At 44.4% G+C, this 23004-nt stretch overlaps 1 protein-coding gene across 1 annotated transcript in view; it reads left to right on the top strand.

The window, feature by feature from the left end:
• Nucleotides 1–23004, top strand: part of LOC107122994 (paired box protein Pax-5) — a 299963-nt gene that overhangs the window by 268075 nt on the left and 8884 nt on the right. The window contains exon 9 of the mRNA XM_015426146.1: nt 12881–12967. Coding sequence (XP_015281632.1) covers nt 12881–12967 — 87 coding nt within the window. The remainder of the gene's footprint in view (nt 1–12880; nt 12968–23004) is intronic.

Raw genomic sequence — 23004 nt, 5'->3', positions numbered from 1 at the left:
ACCTCCCAAAAAGGAGCACTCACAACTCCCCTGGGTGGCTGGTGCATAGTATTTCTTTTGACTGGGCTGATCATTAAACAGCGCTGTCAAGAAGTATATCTGATGGGTGCAGGAGTATCTGGAGGAAATCAGGAGGCGCTCATGCGGCGTTCATTCATCTCGTTTAGTTTCACTGTACTACCGCACCATTTGTCTGTCCGAGGCCTGTGATGCTAATAGTGGGGCTGGTGGCTTTCCTCTTTGCTCTCTTTCCACCCCCTTCTGTTTCTTGCTTGCTTCTTTCCCTCCCCCCCTCCCCCTTCCTTTTGCATGGCTGATGGATATGCAGAGTATGTGGGATGAAGCAAGCAATACTGTCACCGAACTGATGGTATTCAGTGACTCCTCTAGCTCTTGGCTGGTCTCTACTGCAAGAGCCTGACACCCTGACCACTGAGGCATAAAAAACAGAGAATTGGAAGCCTCAGCCTGTCAGGCACTAGAGTGTCCCCCAGAGAGGCCTTTAGATGTGTGTATGTGTGTGTGTGTGTGTGTCTGTACCAGAGGGAGGGGGGTAGCAGGGAAAGGAGAGGGGTTTGAATATCTGGCGCTGAAATGTCAGCTTGTTTCCACCGATACTTGTGCAGGGCTGTTGATTGTTGTTGGGAGAGTGCAGCCTCCTGCTCAACAACACACACAAGGCAAAAAAATGGCCATGTTGGCTATTTTTGGATTAGCCAGCTGCAAGAACACAGAAGGAGGTTTACTGGAGCCAGGGGAGAGGAAATTCCATCAACACACTCAGTGAGCTGCTCCCTTTTTGAGGAGGTTGAATCCTCAAAGAAACTACCTGTGAGATGCAGAGATGGGCAAGGAACGTGCAGGGTCCTTGAGGAACGCGGCTGTGCCTTTTGTATTAATATTAATAACGTTTCTTTATTAGCTTCTGCTCGGGGAATCTTAGGCAGGTTCCCACTTTGATCTTGCAGACCTTGTTTGCGTGTCTTGTGTTTACTTCTGCTAGGGAAGCAAGTAATGTTACACAGTTACCTTCCTCATTCATGTACCAGGCTAGTTGAAGAGTCAGGAATGAGCAAACTGGCTCTCATATTTCTACTACCTCTCTCCATGTGTTGTACAAGTGCCACCTGGATTTTATGAGTTTGGTCTCTGTGTATGTTTGGGGATGGGGAGAGGCAGTGTATATAATGATTGCGTTTGTATATTAGAAGTCTTGGGTTGCCAGGTCACCTTTGGCAGGGGATGAGGGCTAAGGTTGCCAGATCCAGGTTGGGAAACTCCTGGGGATTTGGGGATGGAGCCTGGGGAGGACAGGGACCTCAGTGGAGCACAGTGCCATAGAATCCCCCCTCCCAAGCATGCATTTTCTCCAGGGGAACTGATCGCTGTAGTCTGGAGATGAGCTGAAATTTCGGGGGATCCCCAGATCCCACCTTGAGGCTGGCATTCTTGACTGGTATGCTTATTTCTAACTTTTTTTTTTTGCATCTGTAGAATGTGATGCTTCACACCATGTAGAATAATAGCAAATATTTGAACAAATATTCCAGGGGAAAATGCAAAATGTTATGCTGCACGGAATAATTTACTACCCTGTACCGTAGCTACTGATTCTGTATAAAATACGTGGCTTCCCTCTGTTTGTTTTTTAACTAATACATTAAAGTTGCTGTGATTATGAAGACAGAGGCAGCACCAGCCTGTGGTCTAGATACAGCCCCTGAAGTACTATTATCTGGCTCTAGACAGTACTAGCAAATTGTACTCTGGATGTGAAAGAAGTTTGCTGATAGGTTCAACGGGGAAAAAACACTCAAGTTGTTAGGGCCTACTTAGACTGTACAGAATAAGTAGGGCATTGGCTACCCCTAACCCAGATACCCTTATCATGATTTTACTTGTAACATCTTATAAAAGACGAGAGCCAGTATGATGTAGTATTTAGAGTGTCGGATACAGATCTAGTTAGGTGTCAGACTCGGATCTGGGTGACCAGGATTTGAATCCCTACTCCGCCACGGGATGACCATGGACCAGTCATACATGGCGCTTTCACACATGCTAAATAATGCCGTTTCAATCCAGCGACTGTTTCCAAGTAGATTTTGCCATTTCACATAGTGAAATCCAGTTGCAAAGTGCACTGAAAGTGCGTTACTCAGTGTGTGTGAAAGCGCCTTACACTCTCAGCTTAACCTACCCCAAAGGGTTGTTGTGAGGATAAAATGGAGGAGATGAGAGACAGATAAACCACTTTGGGTCTCCATTGGGGAGAAAGGCATTGTATTAGGGTTGTCAGCCTCCAGATGGGGCTTGGAGATGTCTTGCTTTACAACTGACCTCCAGCTGACAGAGATCAGCTCCTCTGGAGAAAATGGCTGCTTTGGAGGGTGGACTCTATGGCATTGTACCATGCTGAGGCCCCTCCCCTTCCCAAATACCGCCCTCTCCTGGATCCAACCCCAAAGTCTCCAGGTATTTTCCAACCCAGACCTGGCAACCCTACATGATATAAATGAAGCAAATGGATGAAATCAAATGAATGAAACAGTTACAGCTAGATGACAACTTTATTATGCAGCCTGGCTGCTTGTGAGGGAGGTCTGTCTGTCTATTTTTATTCAGAAATATTCTATCTGTGCCACTTCTGCAGAGGAACTGCTTGAGGCAGCTTACAAAAGAAAACATGGTAAAAACACAGAACAGCGGAAAAGTCATTAAAATTAGCAAACATTTGACAGTCATATAGTAAATCTTCTAAAATTGTACTTGGGTCAGAAACAGACTACAAAAACAATTTTAGAATATCAAGTCCCTTCATTTAAAAGGCCTGGGTAAAAGGGAATGTTTTTGCTTGGTGTCTTAAAGAGGGTAAGGTGAGAATTAGCTGAGCCTTAGGGGGAAAGGGTATTTCACAGGGGAGATGCCGCCTCTAAAAAGGCCCTAACCCTGGTCGCCGCCTGCCTCACCTCTGCAGGTGAGGGCACAGAGAACAGTGCTTTTTAAGCAGCCTGTAAATGAGGGAGGAGGCAGGCTTTTGAGTACCTTGCCCCCAAGCCATTTAGAGCCTCAACAATAAGAATAAGTACTTTGAATTATGCCTGGAAACAAATGGGCAGCCAGTGCAGATGGGGTGATATAATGCCTGTATCCTGCCCCTGATGGTAGCCTGGCTCCTACCTTGTGGGCCAGCTGAAAGCTCTGGACAATTTTCAATGGTATCCATGTGTGGAGTGCATTACAATAACCTGGATGCATGGATCACCATGGCCAGGTGAATGCTTGTTGAGAAAGGGCCATAGCTGTCCACTGGACCATTGTGTGGAGAACAGAGCTCCTAAGGAATGGGAAAGTCGGCTATTCCTGACACACACAATTAGAGCTTAATCATACCTGCCATGCATATGTATATGCTAAAAGCTATGATCAAATTGAAATATACAATAGTAATGAAAGGAAACACTGTAGAAATCTGAGAGGTTGTGTGGTCAAGGTAGAAGTCCCATGAAATGTTTCTGTATGCCAAACAATTCTTACATACTAAACACCACAAGGAATCACTCTTCCCTGAAGACTCTGGGGGGGATGAAGAGAAGCGTGTCACTCATCCGTACAGTTACTACATATCTTGGCTGTCCCATGGGCCTTGCTACCAAAGACCTGCCAATAGGACAGAGTCTGTGTTGAGGGGTCTGAGGGAGTCACTTGTGGTCTCAGATGAGGCAGGAACCACTAGCAATATAGAAGCTCAAGGGAAAAGAAATGGAGTTTGGGTTGAGCAGGCAGGCTTTGTTGCAAGGGAAGGAAATCAGATCTATGGTTTTTGCTAAGTGAACCATTTCTAAGACTGAAGTTGAGTTACAAATTTGGTACTATCTGGGGACACGCCACAGTTTTCTTTAGAAGTTAACTGTCATTCATGCCTCCCCACTTAAAAGCAAGTAAGTGGGTGTTTTATGCATGGTGCTAGCAGTGTGGCTGTGGTTTTTAACCTTGTACCCCAAACTTTTTGGTGGTAAAATTGGCCTGGGTTATATGGGAAACACACAAACGCAATTCCAATATAATGTACATGCTCAGAGGAAAAGCTGCCACCAGCCTAAACACATGAAGCAGAGCAATCTCTTCTTCCTGCCGTGGTTTGGTTTTCTCATGGGGCTGTACTAGTTCAGCTTTCATGCAGGACGTTCACTTGGCTGGAAGTGTCACTATGTGAATATCACAACAATCTATGTTGTTTTAGGGCTGCTTTCTTGTGTCTTTTCCTGTGTGTTATGCATAGAGTGAAGAAAGGGAGAACTGCCATAGTATATGATGACCACTAATGTAGACATCATTAAAAGGAGATTAGACGATGAATGAAAACTCTCTTTTCAGAGGCGATCTACCTTTGAATACTAGATGCTGGGGGGACAGCCCTCTATGTCCTATTTATAGGCCTTCTTACAAATCAGTGTTTCCAGGTCTCCCTCTATAGCAAGACACTTTCCGCTGGCAACCCACTCTTCCTGCCACCTCTCTGATGGTAGCGTTATAATTTAAAAAAAAAAAGATTGCTGTTGGGCCAACGACATGATGTCACTTCTGGGAAAACCTGGAAGTGATGTCAGTCCTCTCAAGGTGTTCCTAGACAGACATGATGTCACCCCGGGTTTCCCCAGAAGTGACATCACACAGTTGCTCCCTTGGACTCCTGCTGGTTGCTGGGCTGTGCAATCCTATGACAAATGTGTGGGAAACAGATATAGAGAAGATGGGCTTGGCGTAAACAGGGTTTACGTTATGTTCCTATGACTTTCCGAATAGAAACTGAGATGGTTTAGCCTTGTGAACGCAATGGCATGGATCCACCGAGTAATTTTGAATAAGGAATTTTCATCAGTCCCTCCCTCTTACTGCAAACCTCCAACACTCCTCTGACTATGTTCCTGGTGGTCCTCTGTCCCCCAGGAGAAGTATTTTAGGAACATTTTGGACTGCACTGGGAGGTGGAATATGAGAAAGTCTCACTTTATCAATGAAAATCCTGGAGAATTTCTAGTACATTTTACTGGTGGATCTAAGCCAATATTGAGTCACCATATGACACATTCATTAGAGAAGAACTTATTTTTAAAATTGCATTTGCCATTGTTGAGAGATATCATGACTGGGTTTGAAGATGGAGCATGGTAAATTTTGTGGCTTCGTCTGCCAAGGTTAAAACTGCATGTATAGGAACAGTTGACATGTTAGGCCTGCAGATGTCTAAAGTATCATAGGTATTCTGTTCTCTAATGGTACGTCAGTTTTGCCTTTTCACTTCACTAGGTGAGAATGCTTCCTGGAGTAGGTGTTAAGAACACCTTTTATGACACCTTCTTATGAAGATGGAAATTCCATGGATCCATCTAAAAGTGTCTGGCCAGTTACATGTACTGTTACTTTTGTAGTAAACATTTTAGGCAATACCAGCTCTCCTGTATGAGTCAGACTTTGAAATGTGTGTCTGTGTGTCTGCATAGTGCTGCATCTTTCTGGGGAAAAGAGCATAATTTATATGCTGGGTTCTTGATGAAGAAAGAAGTCTACAGTTGGCCGCTCGTGAGGTCAGTGTCCATGGAGGGATTGCCTTGGTACTGATCTCAACAGACAATCCTGTGGTTGGGTCTCTCAGCAACCTTCCTCAATGTGATCTCCTGAGAAATTTCTCTGCTGGAACTTTTACATTAGGATGTTGTTGTTCAGTCTCACAGTGGAGATCGACTCTTCACGACCTCATGGACCACGTCACACCAGGCCCTCCTGTCTTCCATCGTCCCCCAGAGTTTGCTTAATTTCATGTTCGACTAGGATATATTTTACTAAACTCTTTCCGTTCCTATCCTAATACCCCTGAATTTCTGAATTCTAGCATAACTATTTTTGTATTTTATGACAGGGTCTCTGTGTATGTGCTGCATTTAAGAACCTGAATTTGCTAATAAATTAAAGAAAAATAAATGCAAAGGCCCCAGTCATCATTATCATTATTATTATGAAAACAGATTTTTTTTAAAAAAAGTCAATATTAATTACTGTTAGTTTCTCTTCATTATTCTGGTATCTGGCTAACTGGTTTAGAGTTCAAGGAGGTTAGAGGAGGTTAGCTGGAAGACAAAACAGTCAAGAAATATCAGGAGATAAAAAACGGACATTGAAGTTTTCCAATGATCAAACAGCTCTCCTTCTGCTGATAGCTCTTTCTTTCTGCAGTGTATCCACCAATTAGCAGTAACTTGGATAAGGCTTTTTTTTTTAATTCCATGAAAACATGAGCTATGCCTTAGTGATTTCTGTTGCTGTTTGTGAGGGTGGTCATTTTTCAATTATGTTGCATTGCTGTTAATACTGCTGCTATATAACAAAAGAACTTACCTGTGTATGAGATAGCTTGATTGATTTTCTATTAGGTAGTATATTAGAGTGTTGCTAATGTGAGGTTTTCCTTTATTCTCTTTGGTGCTAGCTCTAGCAAAACAGAGGTTACACAAAAGAACAATAGTTAGGACCTTCTGCATTTGTTGTTGTTGTTGTTCACTCGCACAGTTGAGTCCGACTCTTCGCGACCCCATGGACCAGATCACGCCAGGCCTTCCGGTCTTCCGCCATCCTCTGAAGTTTGCTCAACTTCATGTTCATTGCATCTGTGACACTGTCTAACCATCTTATCCTTTGCCGTCCCCGTCTTCTTTGACCTTCAATCTTTCCCAGCATCAGGGTCTTCTCCAGTGAGTGCTCCCTTCTCATTTGGTGGCAAAGTATTTGAGCTTCAGTTTCATTATCTGGCCTTCCAGGGAACAGTCAGGGTTGATTTCTTTTAGGATTGACTGATTTGATCTTCTTGCAGTCCAAGGGACTCTCAAGAGTCTTCTCCAGGACCATAGTTCAAAAGAATCTATTCTTCGGCGCTCGGCCTTCCTTATAGTCCAACTCTCGCAGCCATACATGACTACTGGGAATACCATTGCTTTGACCATGCGGACTTTTGTTGGCAGGGTGATGTCTCTACTTTTTATCATGCTACTCAGGTTCGCCATCGCTTTCCTCCCAAGGAGCAGGCGTCTTTTAGTTTCATGGCTGCTGTCACAATCTGCGGTGATCTGGGATCCCAGGAACATGAAGTCTGTCACTGCTTCCACGACTTCCCCTTCTATTTGCCAAGGAAACATTTCTGCATTACCCCCCTCCAAAAAAACTAAGAGTCCAATAGCACCTTAAAGACTAGCAGTATTTGTGGCAGGGTATGAGCTTTCAAGATTCACTGCTCACTTCTTTAGAACTTCTCACTTCTGAAGAAGTGAGCAGTGACTCATGAAAGTTCATACCCTGCCACAATTTTTTTTTTAGTCTTTAAGGTGCTACTGGACTACTCTTTTCTACTGCTACAGACAGACTAACATGGCTACCCATCTTGATCTATCCCCCCAAAAACTAATTGTGGCTGTTATGAAGATCCAAGGAGAGTCACTAAATAAGGTGTTTCCTTCCCATGCCTGAAGACCACGATTTAAAATGTCCCTCCAAAGCTGTAAGTTCCCCAGAATTTCCCAATACAGAAACAATTGCTGCTTTGGAAGGGCATTTTAAATCATGGAGGAGCTTCAGATGTGATATGTTAGCGTTTAAAAAACTGTAGTAGATCAAAATGATGTTACTTTGATGACACGTTGGCTTTGGCCCCCTTTCTCACTGGCTTTTCTGTTACTGTGATAATTTGGAGTGCACAGAAACACTGAATTATTTTTACACTAGATGGAAAAACAAAGAAACGGTAGTCTAAAGACTGAGTGGGTATGTATTAATAGCCAGTTTGTCTCTCTGTGTGTCATCCACTACAGTGAGCAAGCTACAGTGATTTCTACCAAGTGCTGGTAGGGTTGCCAGGTCCCTCCTGGCAACCAGTGGGGCAGGGGGAACTGACCAGGAGCAGCAGGGAGGCCCATTCAACACACAGTGACGTGTCTATGTCACTGCTCATGTGACCCGGAAGTGATGTCATCACATCTGAGATGTCAGGGTGACACTCTTCTATTCGGGCAAAAACTCTATGGCAAATTTGGCTTCTACTATAGAGCTTTTGCCCAAATACCAGAGCATTGCCCCAACGTTCTAGATATGGTGATGTCACTTCCGGGTCATGTGCACATCAGGCGGATCTTCCTCTTTTTCAGGGTAAGTCCCCCCCGCTGGCCAATTGATTGGTGGCAGGGAAGTGGGGCCTGTCAGTGGGGGATCCCTGCCTCTACTGGGGGGGGGGGTCCGGCAACCCTAAGTGCTGGCCCTCCAGTGCCCATTTTACACCAATCACTGATACTTACTGTCTGAATCATAGTTTCAGAGGGTAGCTGTGTTAGTCTATAGTAGAACAGTTAGATTTGAGTCCAGTAGCACCTTAGAGACCAATAAGATTTTCGGGGCATAAGCTTTTGAGATTCAAAGTTCCCTTCATCAGACACAAGTAGATTAGAAGTGGAGATATGAGTCCTTTTATCTTAGTCAGAATGTGGGAGGGGTGTTGTAATTTCAGGGCTCTTTTTGTAGCAAGAACTCTTTTGCATATTAGGCGACACACCCCTTATGTAGCCAATCAACCAAGAGCTTACAGAGCTCTTCTTACAGGGGCTACTGTAAGCTCTTGGAGGATTGGCTACATTAGGGGTATGTCGCCTAATATGCAAAGGAGTTCCTGCTACAAAAAGAGCCCTGCAAGGATGCAGTGGTACAATGTATATTGTTATCAGCTTGATTAGAGCAGAGGGGAAATGCTTGGGGGCAGAAAATTAGCAGATAAAAATCCCATGTCCCTATTAAGTCCTGTCCAAACAAAACAGACCTCCCAGTAATCACACAGCCAAGGAAACAAGACAAAACTGGGGCCAATATAGAACCAATAATACACTCTGAACCATGAGTAGTATGCTAGATACAATTGCTTTATACTAGATAGTTACTATAAAGTATACAAAATTTCCCCAAATATTTACAACAATAAGAATACAATAGAATATCAGTGGCTGCCAACAGCCCCAAAATAACAGTGGAATTCCTAAACAGTTACTGTTGGCAGTCAAAAAAGTAGAAGGCTTAATGAGCTGAAAGCTACTGGAGCTTGACGAAGCAGCCGGCTTACACTTGGTTTCGTCTAGTGACTTCCTCATAAGCAGCTTAACTGTTGTTGTATATAAGTTTTCTTAATATGTGTATTTTCTTGGTTTTTAAGATACTCCTCTAGAGTTGCTACCTTTAATATAGGGACTAGCCCTTATTTCCTTGGACCATATCTCCTATGGGACCTGTCCTTGATAGACTAAGCTTCTTAGCCAAAGGTCTCTATTAAGTCCTGGGCAGGCTCTATTGTTCTGAATTTAAGAATTAACTCAAATTCAGCAGCCTCATGCTGTAATTTCCTTTTGAAATTCTTTGTTTGAGGACTGCCACTCTTGGTGGTAGAACGTGCCATCAAGTCACAGCTGACTTATCGCAACCCTGTAGGGTTTTCAAGGCAAGAGACATGCAGAGGTGCTTTGCCATTGCTTGCGTCTGCATCACAACCCTGGTATTCCTTGGAGGTCTCCCATCTAACTAGCCAGGGCCAAATGCCTCCCTTGGCATCCTCTGTAATGCTGCCTACCTTTCTGGGTTGCCATATGTCTGCCTCTGTCTGTTGTGCAAGGGAGAGTTTAATGGCCTATAAAATTGGTGTCTCTTCTCCCGTTTGCCTGAAATTTGACAGAGATGATCCCTGGACTGAGGGCAGCAGTACCTGAAGGTTTCATCCCAATTAAATGGAAAAACAAGGAAACTGTATTCTAACTGCACATGTATCCCACTGAAATGGGATACACCAATGGGAAAATGAATGAATGCACAACGAATGAAACAAAAACAAAACAAGAAAAGGATGTGTGGGGGGGGAGGCAGTGGATGTGGATGAGCTTGCTATCCATTTTAATGCTATAAGAAATTGAAGGTTGCTGGGAAACACCACCATATACCCATGCCCAGGATCATATATCAGATCTATATATTTTAATTATTTTAATTATTCATTCATGAGAGATATATAAACAATCTGTCGGGACTGTAGTGATTCACAGTACAATCTCAATCAAGTCTAGTCAGAATTCAGCTCAATGGGGCTTTCTCCCAGGAAAATCTCTTTAGGATTGCATTATTAAAACATTTTGAAGTGGAAGAAGACGAAGAAGAAGAGATTGGATTTATACCCTGCCCTTCACTACCCAAAGGTGTCTCAGAGCGGCTTACAAACTCCTTTCCCTTCCCCTCTCTCCATTGACCACATCCACCACCCTATATTGTGATATCAGTATAACAATGCATCTTTGTGAACTTTTAGATTTGTTGTACTTTCTATGTGTTATTTCTGTGAGTGCAGACCAGGCACCCTATCAAAGAGCCAGACTGAAGACAAGCAGGTTTAAATTTCTCCTCAGTCGAGAATTTCACTGGGTGGCTCATTGGCCCATTCACTTCCTTTTCAGTTCAACCTACCTCATAATAATTTTTTTGTGAGGGTGAAATGGAGAAAAGGAAAATCATGCCTGCCACCCTGAGCTCCTTAGAGGAAGGGCAGGATAAAAATGAAAGAGAGAGAACTGGTTGCTGAAATATTTTTTCTGGCCATCATGGTTGAGGAAACAGCTGTGCCCATTTACTGTGTGAAAGTGATCATGTAGATGTGGTGGGACTGTGTGGAGAAGATGCCATGGGGATACGCCCCCTTCCGAATTTGCAGTGCCCCCAAATCTGGCTGAGGGAGAGGCGGCAGGCTGAGCAGACAGGGCTGGGATGTGAATGAGGCCCATCCTCCCTGGGACGCGCATCCGAGCTGGAATCTTCTTGCGCCTTTCGCTGATCTCTCTCTTGAGGGTGCCTGTATGGGCCTCAAGTTTGTAGCGCCTGACCACTACAGACAAGTGGCCTTTGGGGATCAACCCTTTCCTGGCCTGGCCTGCAAGCATCCCTCTGGCTGAGGCCAGCAGGCATTGTGGCTCTGGGCAGAGGCTGGCTGTGGCCCGGACTGCCCCTCCCCTGGATAGGTTGCTGACCCGCCCCTTTTCTCCCTGCACCTTCGGCCACAGCGTCTCCTTTCCCTCCCTCCATGAGCTGCAGACCGATGCTGAGCTTCAGCTACCACTTTCACACTGCTCATCCAGTATGGCTGCTCCAGCGAGCCGCAGGTGGGTGCCCCTCACCCCCCCATCCCCTCTCTTGCCTTGTATTTATTTTGTGGAAGATTTCCTACAACCCCATAGTGTTTTCAATTAATTAATTTAATTTAATTAGCCCCATGCCCCCTCCCCCCCCCCCAATGAAAAAAGGTCTAGCTACAGGGCTGAAATCTCCTTCCCTTCTTGTTGTCAATTTAAGATTGTAAGCCATTTGGGGCAACGCCCAGTGAAGGCTCAGCATAAAATGTAAGCAATAAGAGCTTAATGTTTTCTGATAAGTTACTCTAACAATCCAGAGCTGCAGCACCAGTCCAGTGCCAGAAACAAGAGCAGAGGTCCATCAGTGGCTATTAGCCACAAGGTATAGATAGGAACTCTCAGTCTGGGGCAAGTGATGCTCTGTATTCTTGGTGCTGGGGGGGGGCCAACAGTGGGAGGGTTTCTAGTGTCCTGGCCCCACTGCTGGACCTCCTGATGGCACCTGGTATTTTTGGCCACTATGTGACACAGAGTGTTGGACTGGATGGGCCATTGGCCTGATCCAAAACTGGCTTCTCTTGTGTTCTTAGAGATAGAAAATCACTGCTTTTTTAAAAAGACCGAAGTATTTTGAGCCATAAATCTATTCCTCAGATACAGGGTGTGAGTGTTGGCCATTAAGGCCAAAAGGAAAAGTCCTTGTGCGTTGCAGGCTTTGGGGGGCACCACCCTGGGTTGCCTGAACTTGGGGGCCACCACCACCCCGCACCAGGGCCTATCTTCCTCAAAATGCTATGAAATCAAACTAAAAATAATCTAAATACTAATTTGTTTGTTGCCTTCTTGTAAAATGCATCAAAGCAATTTTCAATACATAGGTTAGTTGAGATGCAGTTTAGAAAGTGTACTGTACAGAAAAATCCACTGCCTAACTCAGTCAAAATGGTCCACAGTGTTATCATTGGAACATAAGCATCAGATCTTTAAAATGGCTTCCTTTCTCTAGTTCTTGTTGCAACTCGAAGAAAGCCAAATTAGGACGGATAGATAAAACCCCGAAATGAGAGGCTGTGCATGTGTGCGTCTGGGGAGATAGAATCCCAGGAACATGTGTTCCTAAGATGTCCATTATATAACGAAGCTCGCACAAAACTTATTGGTCCTCTCTTGGTTGGCTCCTCGGATCAGGATAAGATAAAGAAATTGCTTATAAATTCTGATCATATAGCGCTACACCAGATAGCGAAATTTTGTTGTTTGGTTGTAAAAGCTCATCAGTGTTCAGGCAGCCACTTGGGTTAGGACTGTTTGTTTTTAATCTAATTGATCTTTTTATTCTTATTACTTTATTTTTTTAAGACTAAAATTCTGTCCTTTTTTACACCGTATTTCTGGTTTTAGACTTTAAAATGCTTGTATAATTTTACAAAAATAGTTTTACAATCAGGATATTTTAGACATTGTAGTCTATTTATATGATAAATATTTGTAGGTATGGTTTTATATTGCTGGCTATGCGCTGTAATAAATTCAATTCAATTCAATTCGATAAAACCACAGTTTGCTTTTAAAACTGTACATTGCTTTTTTTCTTTGCAAACATATCAAGGCATCTGCTAGAATGTAATCTTTTAAAAAAATTCTGTTTATCTAAATTATGCTGTGTCTTTCTTTTATCTTTAATTCAGGGAGTGAGTTTTCCGGAAGTCCATACAGCCACCCGCAGTATTCAACATACAATGATTCTTGGAGATTTCCCAATCCTGGATTGCTAGGTAAGCCCCCCCCCCATACCTGGAGTTTCATAATCCGAAAGGCTGGAGGGCAACCATGGGACTGCAGGAAAGATGGGTAAGGTAGGTGTTATGTCTGTACATAAGGCGGCAAGCCTGGACCTGTCTGGCAGGCCACCTAGATGGAGGGTGGGGAGGCATGTCGGGGCTTGCCTGGGCTTGTCTGGGCAAGCCACCTAGTTGGAGCTTGAAGCTCCAGAACAAAGGCAGGCAGGATCCTGGAACCTGCCTGCGGATTGGCCCCGACAGCCAGCCAATCTGGAGCCTGGAGGCCATTTGAACTCTCCAGTTGCATGGGGGCTGGGAGCAGTTGCCCCATGTAAAGTATTCCTGTTGAGATGCAATAGACTGCTGCTTGCTGAAATCACTCTGCCTTCGCCTCTACCGTGTTAAACCCACTATTTAACATTAGGAAATACACATCCATATAACCAGCTGTGCAACTAGAGAAATAGATGTCAACGTAAATGCCAGATCATCTAACCTAATGTTGATGTAGTCAATGTAGTAAAACCAAGAAAAAGAAAAAAAAGGAACACTGAGGTAGGACAGGACTAGCTCCTGTATGGATAAAAAATAAGCATTAGGGCCAGTCATGACTATATTTGAGGGTACTGCAAGCCCCCCCCCATGTTTTCAGGAAAAAAAATGTACTTTATAAAAGATAAACTAACATGATGGTTGTAATGTATTTAAAAGCTGCTATAAATACGTTAAAATGTAATGTAAAACATTTTATAAGGAAGCAATGTTAAGCTTTGTCTTGAACAGGGATTGAAGTCTAAAACTAATGCGACCAATTAGGTTTAAATGTATATAAGCAAAAACAATTTTGATTGGTCCTTATTCGCTTAACCTAATAGGTTAATAACTGTATAGTAGGCGTGGCTACATTAGCCCAAAATGTTTAAATACCAAGCAGCTGCAATAAAAAAGCTGTTCGGGCTATTAAAAGTTGTACCGTGTTAGAGAAGTGATCATCGAGCTAAAATAAACCTGAATTTTGCTGAAATCACTCTCTGACTATTTTGTTAAGCATCGGACTTAACAATTGGCGACGAGGATGGGATTCTAGTGCGGGTAGGCAGCCCCGCTGGTCCCAACCCCACGACGGACAACTGCGAGCCGCAGCTCGCCGTGGCAAAGCAGCAGCAGGCACCACTAGAGCCGGTGGCAGCAATTGCAGCTATGGCCAATAGCCCGAAGTTCAAAGCTTTTTTGCTGAAATCACTCTCTGACTATTTTGTTAAGCATCGGACTTAACAGTGGTAACCCCCCAAGTGGCGCTGCGGTGGCTCAAGTGGTTGACGCTGAACTGCAGGCTGTGGAAGGTCTGTAGTTCAGCAGTTCGAGACCCGAGTTGCCACAAGACAGAGTGAGCTTCCGTCTCTAGCTCCAGCTCCTGCCAACCTAGCAGTTCGAAAGCAAGAAATTGCAAGTAGATAAATAGGTACCGCTTCAGTGGGAAGGGAACAGTGTTCCGTGCGCCTTGGTGTTTCGTCATGCCGGCCACATGACCACGGAAACGTCTTCGGACAGCGCTGGCTCTTCAGCTTTGAAACGGAGATGAGCACTGCAACCCTAGAGTCGGACTCAATTGGCTTTCGAGCAAGGGAACCTTTACTTTTAACCCCCCAAACCTCCCCCCATGCTAAGACATTGCAAAAAGACTCCCTAGAGTTCAGGCAGCATAGTAGGTTGCCTTAGAAACCTAAAACGGTGCCTGATAGTGTGGCAGTGGCCACCACAACAAAGAGGATGATGATGAGGAGGAGAAGGTGAGGGGGGAAGGAGGTGGAGCCAATGTTGGGTAGTGGTGGTAAAGGAGGACAGGAGCCAGAGGAGGGAGGGAAAGCAGAACTGGAAGGGGAAGAAGCACGGGCTCGCGGGGCAGGGGAATGTGATTTCCTCTCCCCCATAAATCTTTGCAGGTCTCCCACGTGTTCTCTCTAATGCCAAAATGGGTAGCCACATGTCAGTCGCTTCTGCAACAAAATGGGGTCACCCACAAACCAGTGGGAACTTTCTGCATTCCCAGGGGGAACTCAATGTATGTGGCAAAACCCCTTTTTTCTCCCAAAGAAGAAGAAGAGATTGGATTTATACCCCGCCCTTCACTACCCAAAGGAGTCTCAGAGCAGCTTACAAACCCCTTCCCCTCCCCACAACAGACACCCTGTGAGGTGGGTGGGGCTGAGAGAGCTCTGACAGAAACTGCTCTTTTTCAAGAACAGCTGTGCCAGAATACGGCTTGCCCAAGGTCATCCAGTCAGGTGCAAGTGGAGGAGTGGGGAATCAAACCTGGTTCTCCCAGATTAGAGTCCGCGCACGTAACCACTACACCAAACTGGCTCTCAATACCGCAAGGATTTGCAGAATTAGGACTGTACATGCTATCATTGGGAACACAGGGATAGGCCTTCATTCTTCATTCTTGCTTTGTGAGATCTCAAGTGTAAGTAGAGTTGCTAGCTCCAGGTTGGGAAATACCTGGAGATCTTGGATATGGGATTTGGGGAGGTGAGGGACTTCAATGGGGTATAATGCCATAGAGTCCACCTTCCCAAATGACAGTTTTCTCCAGGTGAACTGATCTCTGTCACTTGGAGATAGTTGTAATAGCAGGAGATCTCCAGCTACCACCTGGAGGATGGCAACCCTAAGTGGAAGCAAGGGCTTGCTGCTTGCATGCATTCAGCCTACAACCTACACTGAAATCTAACTCAAACATTGATCCAAGAGGAGAGAGTGAGTAAAAATGAAATATCCAACCTGGCTACTACCTGTAAGAATAACTTGTATACACACAGAGGAAATAGATGTCTTATAAGAAACAACTTAAGTCTAACTCCGAGTTTAGTCCATGAGGAGAGAGAGAATTTAAGCAAAGTATCCACTTAGCCTCTTCCTGCAAAAGTATCTTGTGAGCGTCCCTCCTTTTGTTGTCTACAAACAAAACTGTGTAGCAAAACTCATCACATTTATGATTGTTAGAGACAAAGTGCTCAGTTAGAGCAGCCTCTAGGATATTGTGTCTTATGCGTGAAATATGCTCTAAGATGCGCACTTTGATCGGCCGGACTGTTTTCCCCACATAAAATTGTGGACAACCACATACAATAACATACACTTACAGTTTATGCCTGCGGAAATGCCCCGTCTGAACGCACCCATGGTGTCATATTTCTCCATGTCATATCCTGTAAAGATTCTTACCACATTCGTTCGCTTTCATGATGCTATTAAAGAAGCCAGTTTAGCACTTACACATCTGAACCAAGAGCTGTTGTTCTAGATACTCCCTTCCTTGGTCCCCAGCCTGTTTCATTTAGATTTTGTTTTTAAAAAATCTAAGCCTTGCTTGGCATCATGTCAGCATAACACAATACGGGAAGCATTTCCCAGCCCTCTGAGAATTATTTGTTATCTCCATGTTTTGCTATGTGTTGGGCATCATGTTCCAGTAATATCCACTTTTATAGTAAGGCAGAATCCCATTGGTTCTGGAAGTATCTTTGCAGGCTCCTAATGCAGCAGATCCCAGGGTAGTAACCCCCCTCCCATTTTAAAAAGGAGGATAAGCAGCATCCATTTTATGCCACTGTCAAAATCTGGCCCAACCTGACCTTACATGTGTGTAGCACATGGTGATTAGAATTCTCCTGCATAATCTATGTGGAAGAGGTAAGTAAAATACCAATTAATTGTCACCTCTCTAGCACAGAGATATTGTGCCTTAGAGACTTTCAGATTTATGGATGGAAAGGTTGTTATGAGCGACCTCTAGCAGAGAAATGATTCTGAATTTTTGTCATTTTTTTTAAAAAAAGAATCAGTTCCTTTGTTTTAAGTAATTGAGTCCCTAAGTAATTGAGCCCCCTAAGCTTTTTACCCATCACATTTCTTGCCCTTAAACTAATCCTTTGGGAGCAATTGATGGTTCTAGTGTTCTTTATCACACTGTTTTTTGTGGTACAAAATGGCCATTTGCTATGAGTTTCATTCTCTGGTTCCTCCCAGCCAAAATCAGGAATGATTTTCTATTTCCACTTTGTTTTGACAGATGATCCGTTCTATGTCAGCTGCAACTGCATATATTATTATTTAATCTGGTGCGTGTTTATCCCAACCTTCCTCCACGGATTCTCAGAGTGGTGTACATGATTTTCTTAGCCTCCATTTTATCCTCACAACAATCCTGCAAGATAGGTTGGGCTGAGAGAGAGCAACTGGCCCCAGGTCACCCAATTAACTTCCATGGGAGGTGCGGACTTGAACATGAACCTTCCCCATCCTAGTCTAACTGCTATAAATTACTGCCTTTCAATTATACAAAATTCATAGCCCCAAATAGAGCAGATGGCCGTATCAGATCAATCCGTACAGATGTGAAACACACGAAAGACTAGTTTCTGGCTAGTTTCACACATGCATGAACGTTGCTTCATTTCTTATCACTTAACTGGACAACAAAATGAATGATGGACTTCACTACACACACTCACAACCAAGGTGGCAGAGTGGGCTGTACCACTTCAAACTATAGGCAGGGGGTGCATTCTAAACATTTAAAATGCAAATTTAAAATTTAACATATCCATGCAAGTTAAAAGTTAGCCCATCAGGGCAAATGGTTGTTTTCTATCTACTCCCTGCAGTGCTGTTTTATCGATTTGCAGGCAATATTTTATTTGACAATATAAGTCAATACACTGTAGTTGAAGGAAAGTTTTTACCTGCAGTCTCTGGCCATAGCTAGCCAGGGGTGGTAGGGGCTATGTCCCCTCAGATGTGCCCATCCCGGTGGATGTCAAAACCTCCCATCTCCACGAAGCCTATGCCTGCTGGCTGCTGCTGTTCTGAGCCCTTCACTGCAGGCGTGTGGAGAAAGCACATGGCGGGGGGCGGGGAGAAGGGAGAGCTGAGCGAGTGCACAGCCGGCTTCAGCCCCAGCCTGGCTGCTGGTCAGAAGGCTTCTTGCCTCAGTCCTGCTTCCCTTCCCAGTGGCCAATGTCACTTCACTCCCTCTTCCCATATCCAAGATCTCTGGCCTTCCTTTCCCTCTCCTCCTGTCAAATTCCATCGCTTTCCCCGTGCACCTTCCCCGTGAGCCTCGCTTTGGGTTCCCTCTTCCGGGTACACTTCTAGTAAGAAGAGAGGAAGGAAATGTCTAAACGCCAAAGGCTACCGACAGCCGCCTCTGCCTAGACGAGTGCTTAAAATCCGCAAACCAGTCAAGCCTTATTTATCTTAATATAAAGGCATTGCTTATAAACTTGGGGGTGGGGGAGGGAATGTGTGCTGAACTTCCCTGAAAGAGGTTGCTGCAGATCTCTCAGCCAATTACTCTAGAGTAGGCAATGACATGTTGGGTATTTCCTGTAGGTATCTATATATCTAATACCGAAGTAGCCCCCTCTGTGCGGATATCTAAATCAGCACAGAGGGGGCACTTGGGGGGGAGGGAGAGTTTTGTGCACATGTGGGGCGGTCCCCAGGTGTGCACAAAAATCTAAAACGTTTTTTAAAAAATCGGGGGATACTTAAATCCTCCCAAAAGTGACAGAGCGTCCCCTGCACATGCGCAGGGAATGCTCTGTAGCCGGCCTCGCCGCCGCGGAGCCGGGCGGGGCGGGGGGGAGGACTGGCCTCGCCGCCACCACCGCCTCGGGGAGATCGAGCGGGGGCCTCGCCGCCGCTGCCTCGGAGCCGGGCGGGGGGGACTGGCCTCGCCACCGCCGCCGCCTCGGGGAGATCGAGGGGGGGATGGAGGAGACGGAGCTCTTCTCCCCCCCACGAGTATCGCAGGTCCCCTTATGGGGGGGGGAAGACTGGCCACGCCGCCGCCTCAGGGAGATCGAGCGGGGGGGATGGAGGAGACGGAGCTCTTCTCCCCCCCCCATGAGTATCGCGGGTCTCCTTACTTGTTCATTCCAAATACGCATGTAGGTTTGCAAGGTCAAGCTGTGGAATGAATCTGAACGCCAGTGATCTCGGATGACTGAGTGACTCTCCTCCTGCTGGGGTACAGAGGGGTACACTGATGAACAATCCTTTTATTCTTGGTTCTTCATTGCAGATACTTTGGGAAGTTTGTCGAGATTTAAAAAAACAAACAAACCAGAATTCTGGTTCGATTCCATTCCATTTGAGAGAGAAAGGGGATGCGTGGGGATATGCCTGGCTTGTGCATTCACAGCAGAGAACAGAGAGAACAGAGAGAACAGAACACAGCAGAGAACATCTATGAATGTACAACCATGGTTACAATAGGATGCACACTTCTTTGGGGGCAGCAAGTCCGCCTGACATCTCTGAAGGCCCCTAAGGAATTTTTTTCAAGGCTCTATTAATTAAATTAGTGCTCCCCGGCGTGCGCCCCCCAAATTCCTAGCTAAGGGCTTGCTGCAGTCTGAAGTAGAGTAGCACATTTAGGCACCCCAAGGTGCTGCTATCTAATTCCCACCACATTCTCTTGCATACATAGACCAACCTTGAACGTGTGAAGTGATTCCATTGACGAGTATTACACTTCAAGGGACACATGCATCTTGAAAACCTCATTCACATAACCCAGTTACCACCTGATGCATTAGTCAAGCAACGATCATGCTGGTGTGAATCAACCCTTAGGAGTGCACCCACATTTGCCAGATGGGTTTGTCTATATAATGCCCATTATAATGGGGGACAGTACTAGTGCAGTACTATGCAGAGGACTGCAGTATAGGTTTCATATCTAAGCAATGTGGAAATAATTACTCCTACTCACTCCTTTCCCACTCAGTTCTAGTCCTTCGTTTCCTCCTTTACGCACACAGCTGTACCCATAGGAGAGTTGCTTCCATGGCTATAGCCTGTGTGTGAACATTGTGCCCATCTTTCTCCTTATGGGGTTCCGGTTGGGCAGGGTGGACTCCGGTAATTGAATCAACCCCCATAGCTATTTTATTCCCATACAGACCACACCTCTTTGGGAAAACAGTACAGGGAAGTGGGTGTTTTGTGAGTAGTTAAAAAGTTGCTACTTCTCAGTAGTAGAATTTCAAGCTAATGACAATATTTTCATGTAGCAGTGCAGTGGATCAATACTTGGACAATTCAGGGATTTAGATTCTTACTGAGCTATGAGGTATGGTGGATTGCCTGGGATGTCATCATCTCTGAACCAAACCTTTTCAGAGGGTTGATAAATGGGGTGTAGTGATGTAGTGGGTGTGAGCGGTGGACTCTAATCTGGGAAACCGGGTTTGTTTCCCCATTCTTCCACATGAAGCCTTGGGCCAGTCACAGGTCTCTCAGAACTCTCTCAGCCCCACCTACCTCTGAAGGTGCCTATTTGGAGAGAGGAAGGGAAGGCAATGGTAAGCCCCTTTTAGGCTCCTTAAAGTAGAGAAAAGCAGGATATAAAAACCAGCTCTTCTTCTACAACAACAACCCTACGGGGTAGATTAGGCTGAGAGTGAATGGCCCAAGGTCACCTTGTACATTTCCATGATAGAGTGGGGTTCAAATCTGAGTTTTCTGGATCTTAATCCAACACTATAATCATACAAAAAAGGAGGTAACCTTGGCCTCAATCCCCAAAAGACTACTGTTCAGACTTTTGAGTAGATAATTTTGATTTCTACAGCTTTTTTTTCCACTATAAGAGGAAATGAGGTTGTAAAACGAGCAAGAGACAATCGCCACTGAATAAATTAAAAAAGGGTCAACAAAAATCATACCAACCACTTTTTCAAAACATTGAAAAACAAATAATTACATTAAACCATTTTTATTTTTCATGTGAAACATTTAATTTAAAAGATTTTTCCCGACAACAAAGAAATCTTTTTAGGGCAAGGACCTTTATCCACTTTGAAATAGTTGGTCTCTGCTATTGTGCACACATTCGTTTTTTCCCCCCAGGAGTATTTATTTCATAGCTCAGAGATGCCTTGATGCATGGTAGATGCCAATAGCATTGTTTACCCCTGCACTCTATGTTGGAGGCCTACAGTGACAGCGAGGACAGACCAAACTTATAGCTATTCCACCTAGACTTTTGGAGATGCATTTGCATACTTTATAATTTGGAATTTCATCTGGTAAGCACATCGTTTATAAGAAACATCTGTAGACAACATAAACCATGTTTACCCGTGTCAGTAACCTTAGCATTATGGTACTTTTGTGCTATGAAGGGGGTGATTGCAACACATCACTGTGGTATATGAGCGCCTTCCTGTGGCTTTGTAAATGACCTGACTGGCATCTGCCATGTGTCATGACTCACAAGCTCATACATTTTTGGATTCCAATAAGACAGTTTTGTTGTTGCTGTAGCTAAAAAAATAGTTCGCTCTTCAGTTTGATTGAAGCAATGATTTCTGTCTGTTTCAAACTGAGACATGTTGAAGTTAGCCTTAAAATTATTCCCTCTATTTTTTACTGAAATTATACCGCAGTTTCCTCTTCTGTTGCTTCCTGTGTTTAGCTTCCAGCTCTTTTGTGTCATCTGGATGATAACTCCTTTCGTAGGGTTACCAACCTCCAAGTGGCACCTGGAGATTTCCTGCTTAATACAATTGATCTCCAGATGATATCCACTGGAGAAAATGGCTGCTTTTGGAGGGCATACTCTATGGCATTATAGCCTGCTGAAGTTCCTTCCCAAACCTTGCTCTCCCCAGGCTCCACCCCCCCAAATCTCCAGATATTTCCCAACTCAGAGCTGGCAATTCTAGGTGTGGGGTTAGATCCAGTCTAAATTTTCCATCAACAGAATGGAATTTTCCTGCTCCCCCCTCCCACTGCAGCCCACAGATGCCACAAAATGCTGCCCCTGATACGGAGAGCACCCTGAAGAATGACATGGAGGGGGAGGGATTTGCAGCGGGGAAGGGGAATCAGCAGAAACTTCAGTCTGGATCCAACCCAAGTGCTAACTTGAAATTCAGTATTTGACAGCAGCCAGGCATATTCCTGGAATTGTAGAAATAATAATTAGGACTTCATGTACCTTCAGTTGGTAGTTTGAGGGTTTTCTTGTGACTGGGGAATCTAGGACACAACCGTACATTTTGGGAATCTCTGTACGTTTGGGGAAGTCTAATGAAGAAAAATGATTCAATTTCATGCTGTTTTTTTGTAACAACTTCTTTACCATTTCCACTCATTACTTTCGACTTGACGTTGATCAGGGTAGATCTTGTTTGATGCCCTGTTGCCTCTTCTGAAGTGATGTGATTTGTGTATATTGTGGAATCTAAGTGAGCCTGACAGGACTCCCTTTTGGATATACCTGGGCTTGTGTGTGTATCTATATAGTTGTTGTTCCTGAGGACAGGGGTCATGAGATTGTCAGTATTGACATGATTTCATATGAGGTGAAAGGGTTTGGAACCAGTCAATTAGGATTAGAATCAGTACTTCTGTGGGTTTCTATAAAAGGATTAGAGAACAAGTATGAGCCAGAAATGACTGTGTCAAGAAATAAATTGATGATAATATGAATTAGAAAGTGGGAGAAAAATGACAGAAGAATGGACACATTTATTCTGGAGGAGAGCGTAATGACAGGGTGGGGGGAAGAGTGAATGTTTTGCAATGGGATGTTTTCATTTTTCACTTTAAATACAAGCCTTTTTGATTTCACCACAGAAAAGTGAATTGGGAAAAAAGTCCTACCTAGAAGATATAAAGAATGCTGCCAGGGAGCTATAAAGAAAAATAGGGCTTTAATAGTCAGATGGAGTTGAAAACATCAAACTTAAGAAAGGAAATAGAAGGTCAAGTTTAGAGAATAAGGGAAACTGATGGCTGATTCAAAAAAGCTTAATTATTTTTGCAAAAAAACCCTGGCTCACTTTGATTCTGTTGTTGTTGTTTTTAATAAAGCTAGGTCTTTGATCATTTTACTTTTTTCAGACTTTGGTTGCAGAAAGGTTTTGGCCTTGACCCACTTGTATGGCTCAGTATAATTCTCTGAAATACTTCTGCTCGTGGAATCAGAGAGAGTTGGACCCTGCATTTAG

This window comes from Gekko japonicus, unplaced genomic scaffold, assembly GCF_001447785.1.
Source record: "Gekko japonicus isolate JY-2015 unplaced genomic scaffold, Gekko_japonicus_V1.1 scaffold205, whole genome shotgun sequence".
NCBI classification, from domain to species: Eukaryota; Metazoa; Chordata; class Lepidosauria; order Squamata; family Gekkonidae; genus Gekko; species Gekko japonicus.
Note: the sequence above shows the minus strand (reverse complement) of the source record. Positions and strands in the feature narration are given on the sequence as shown.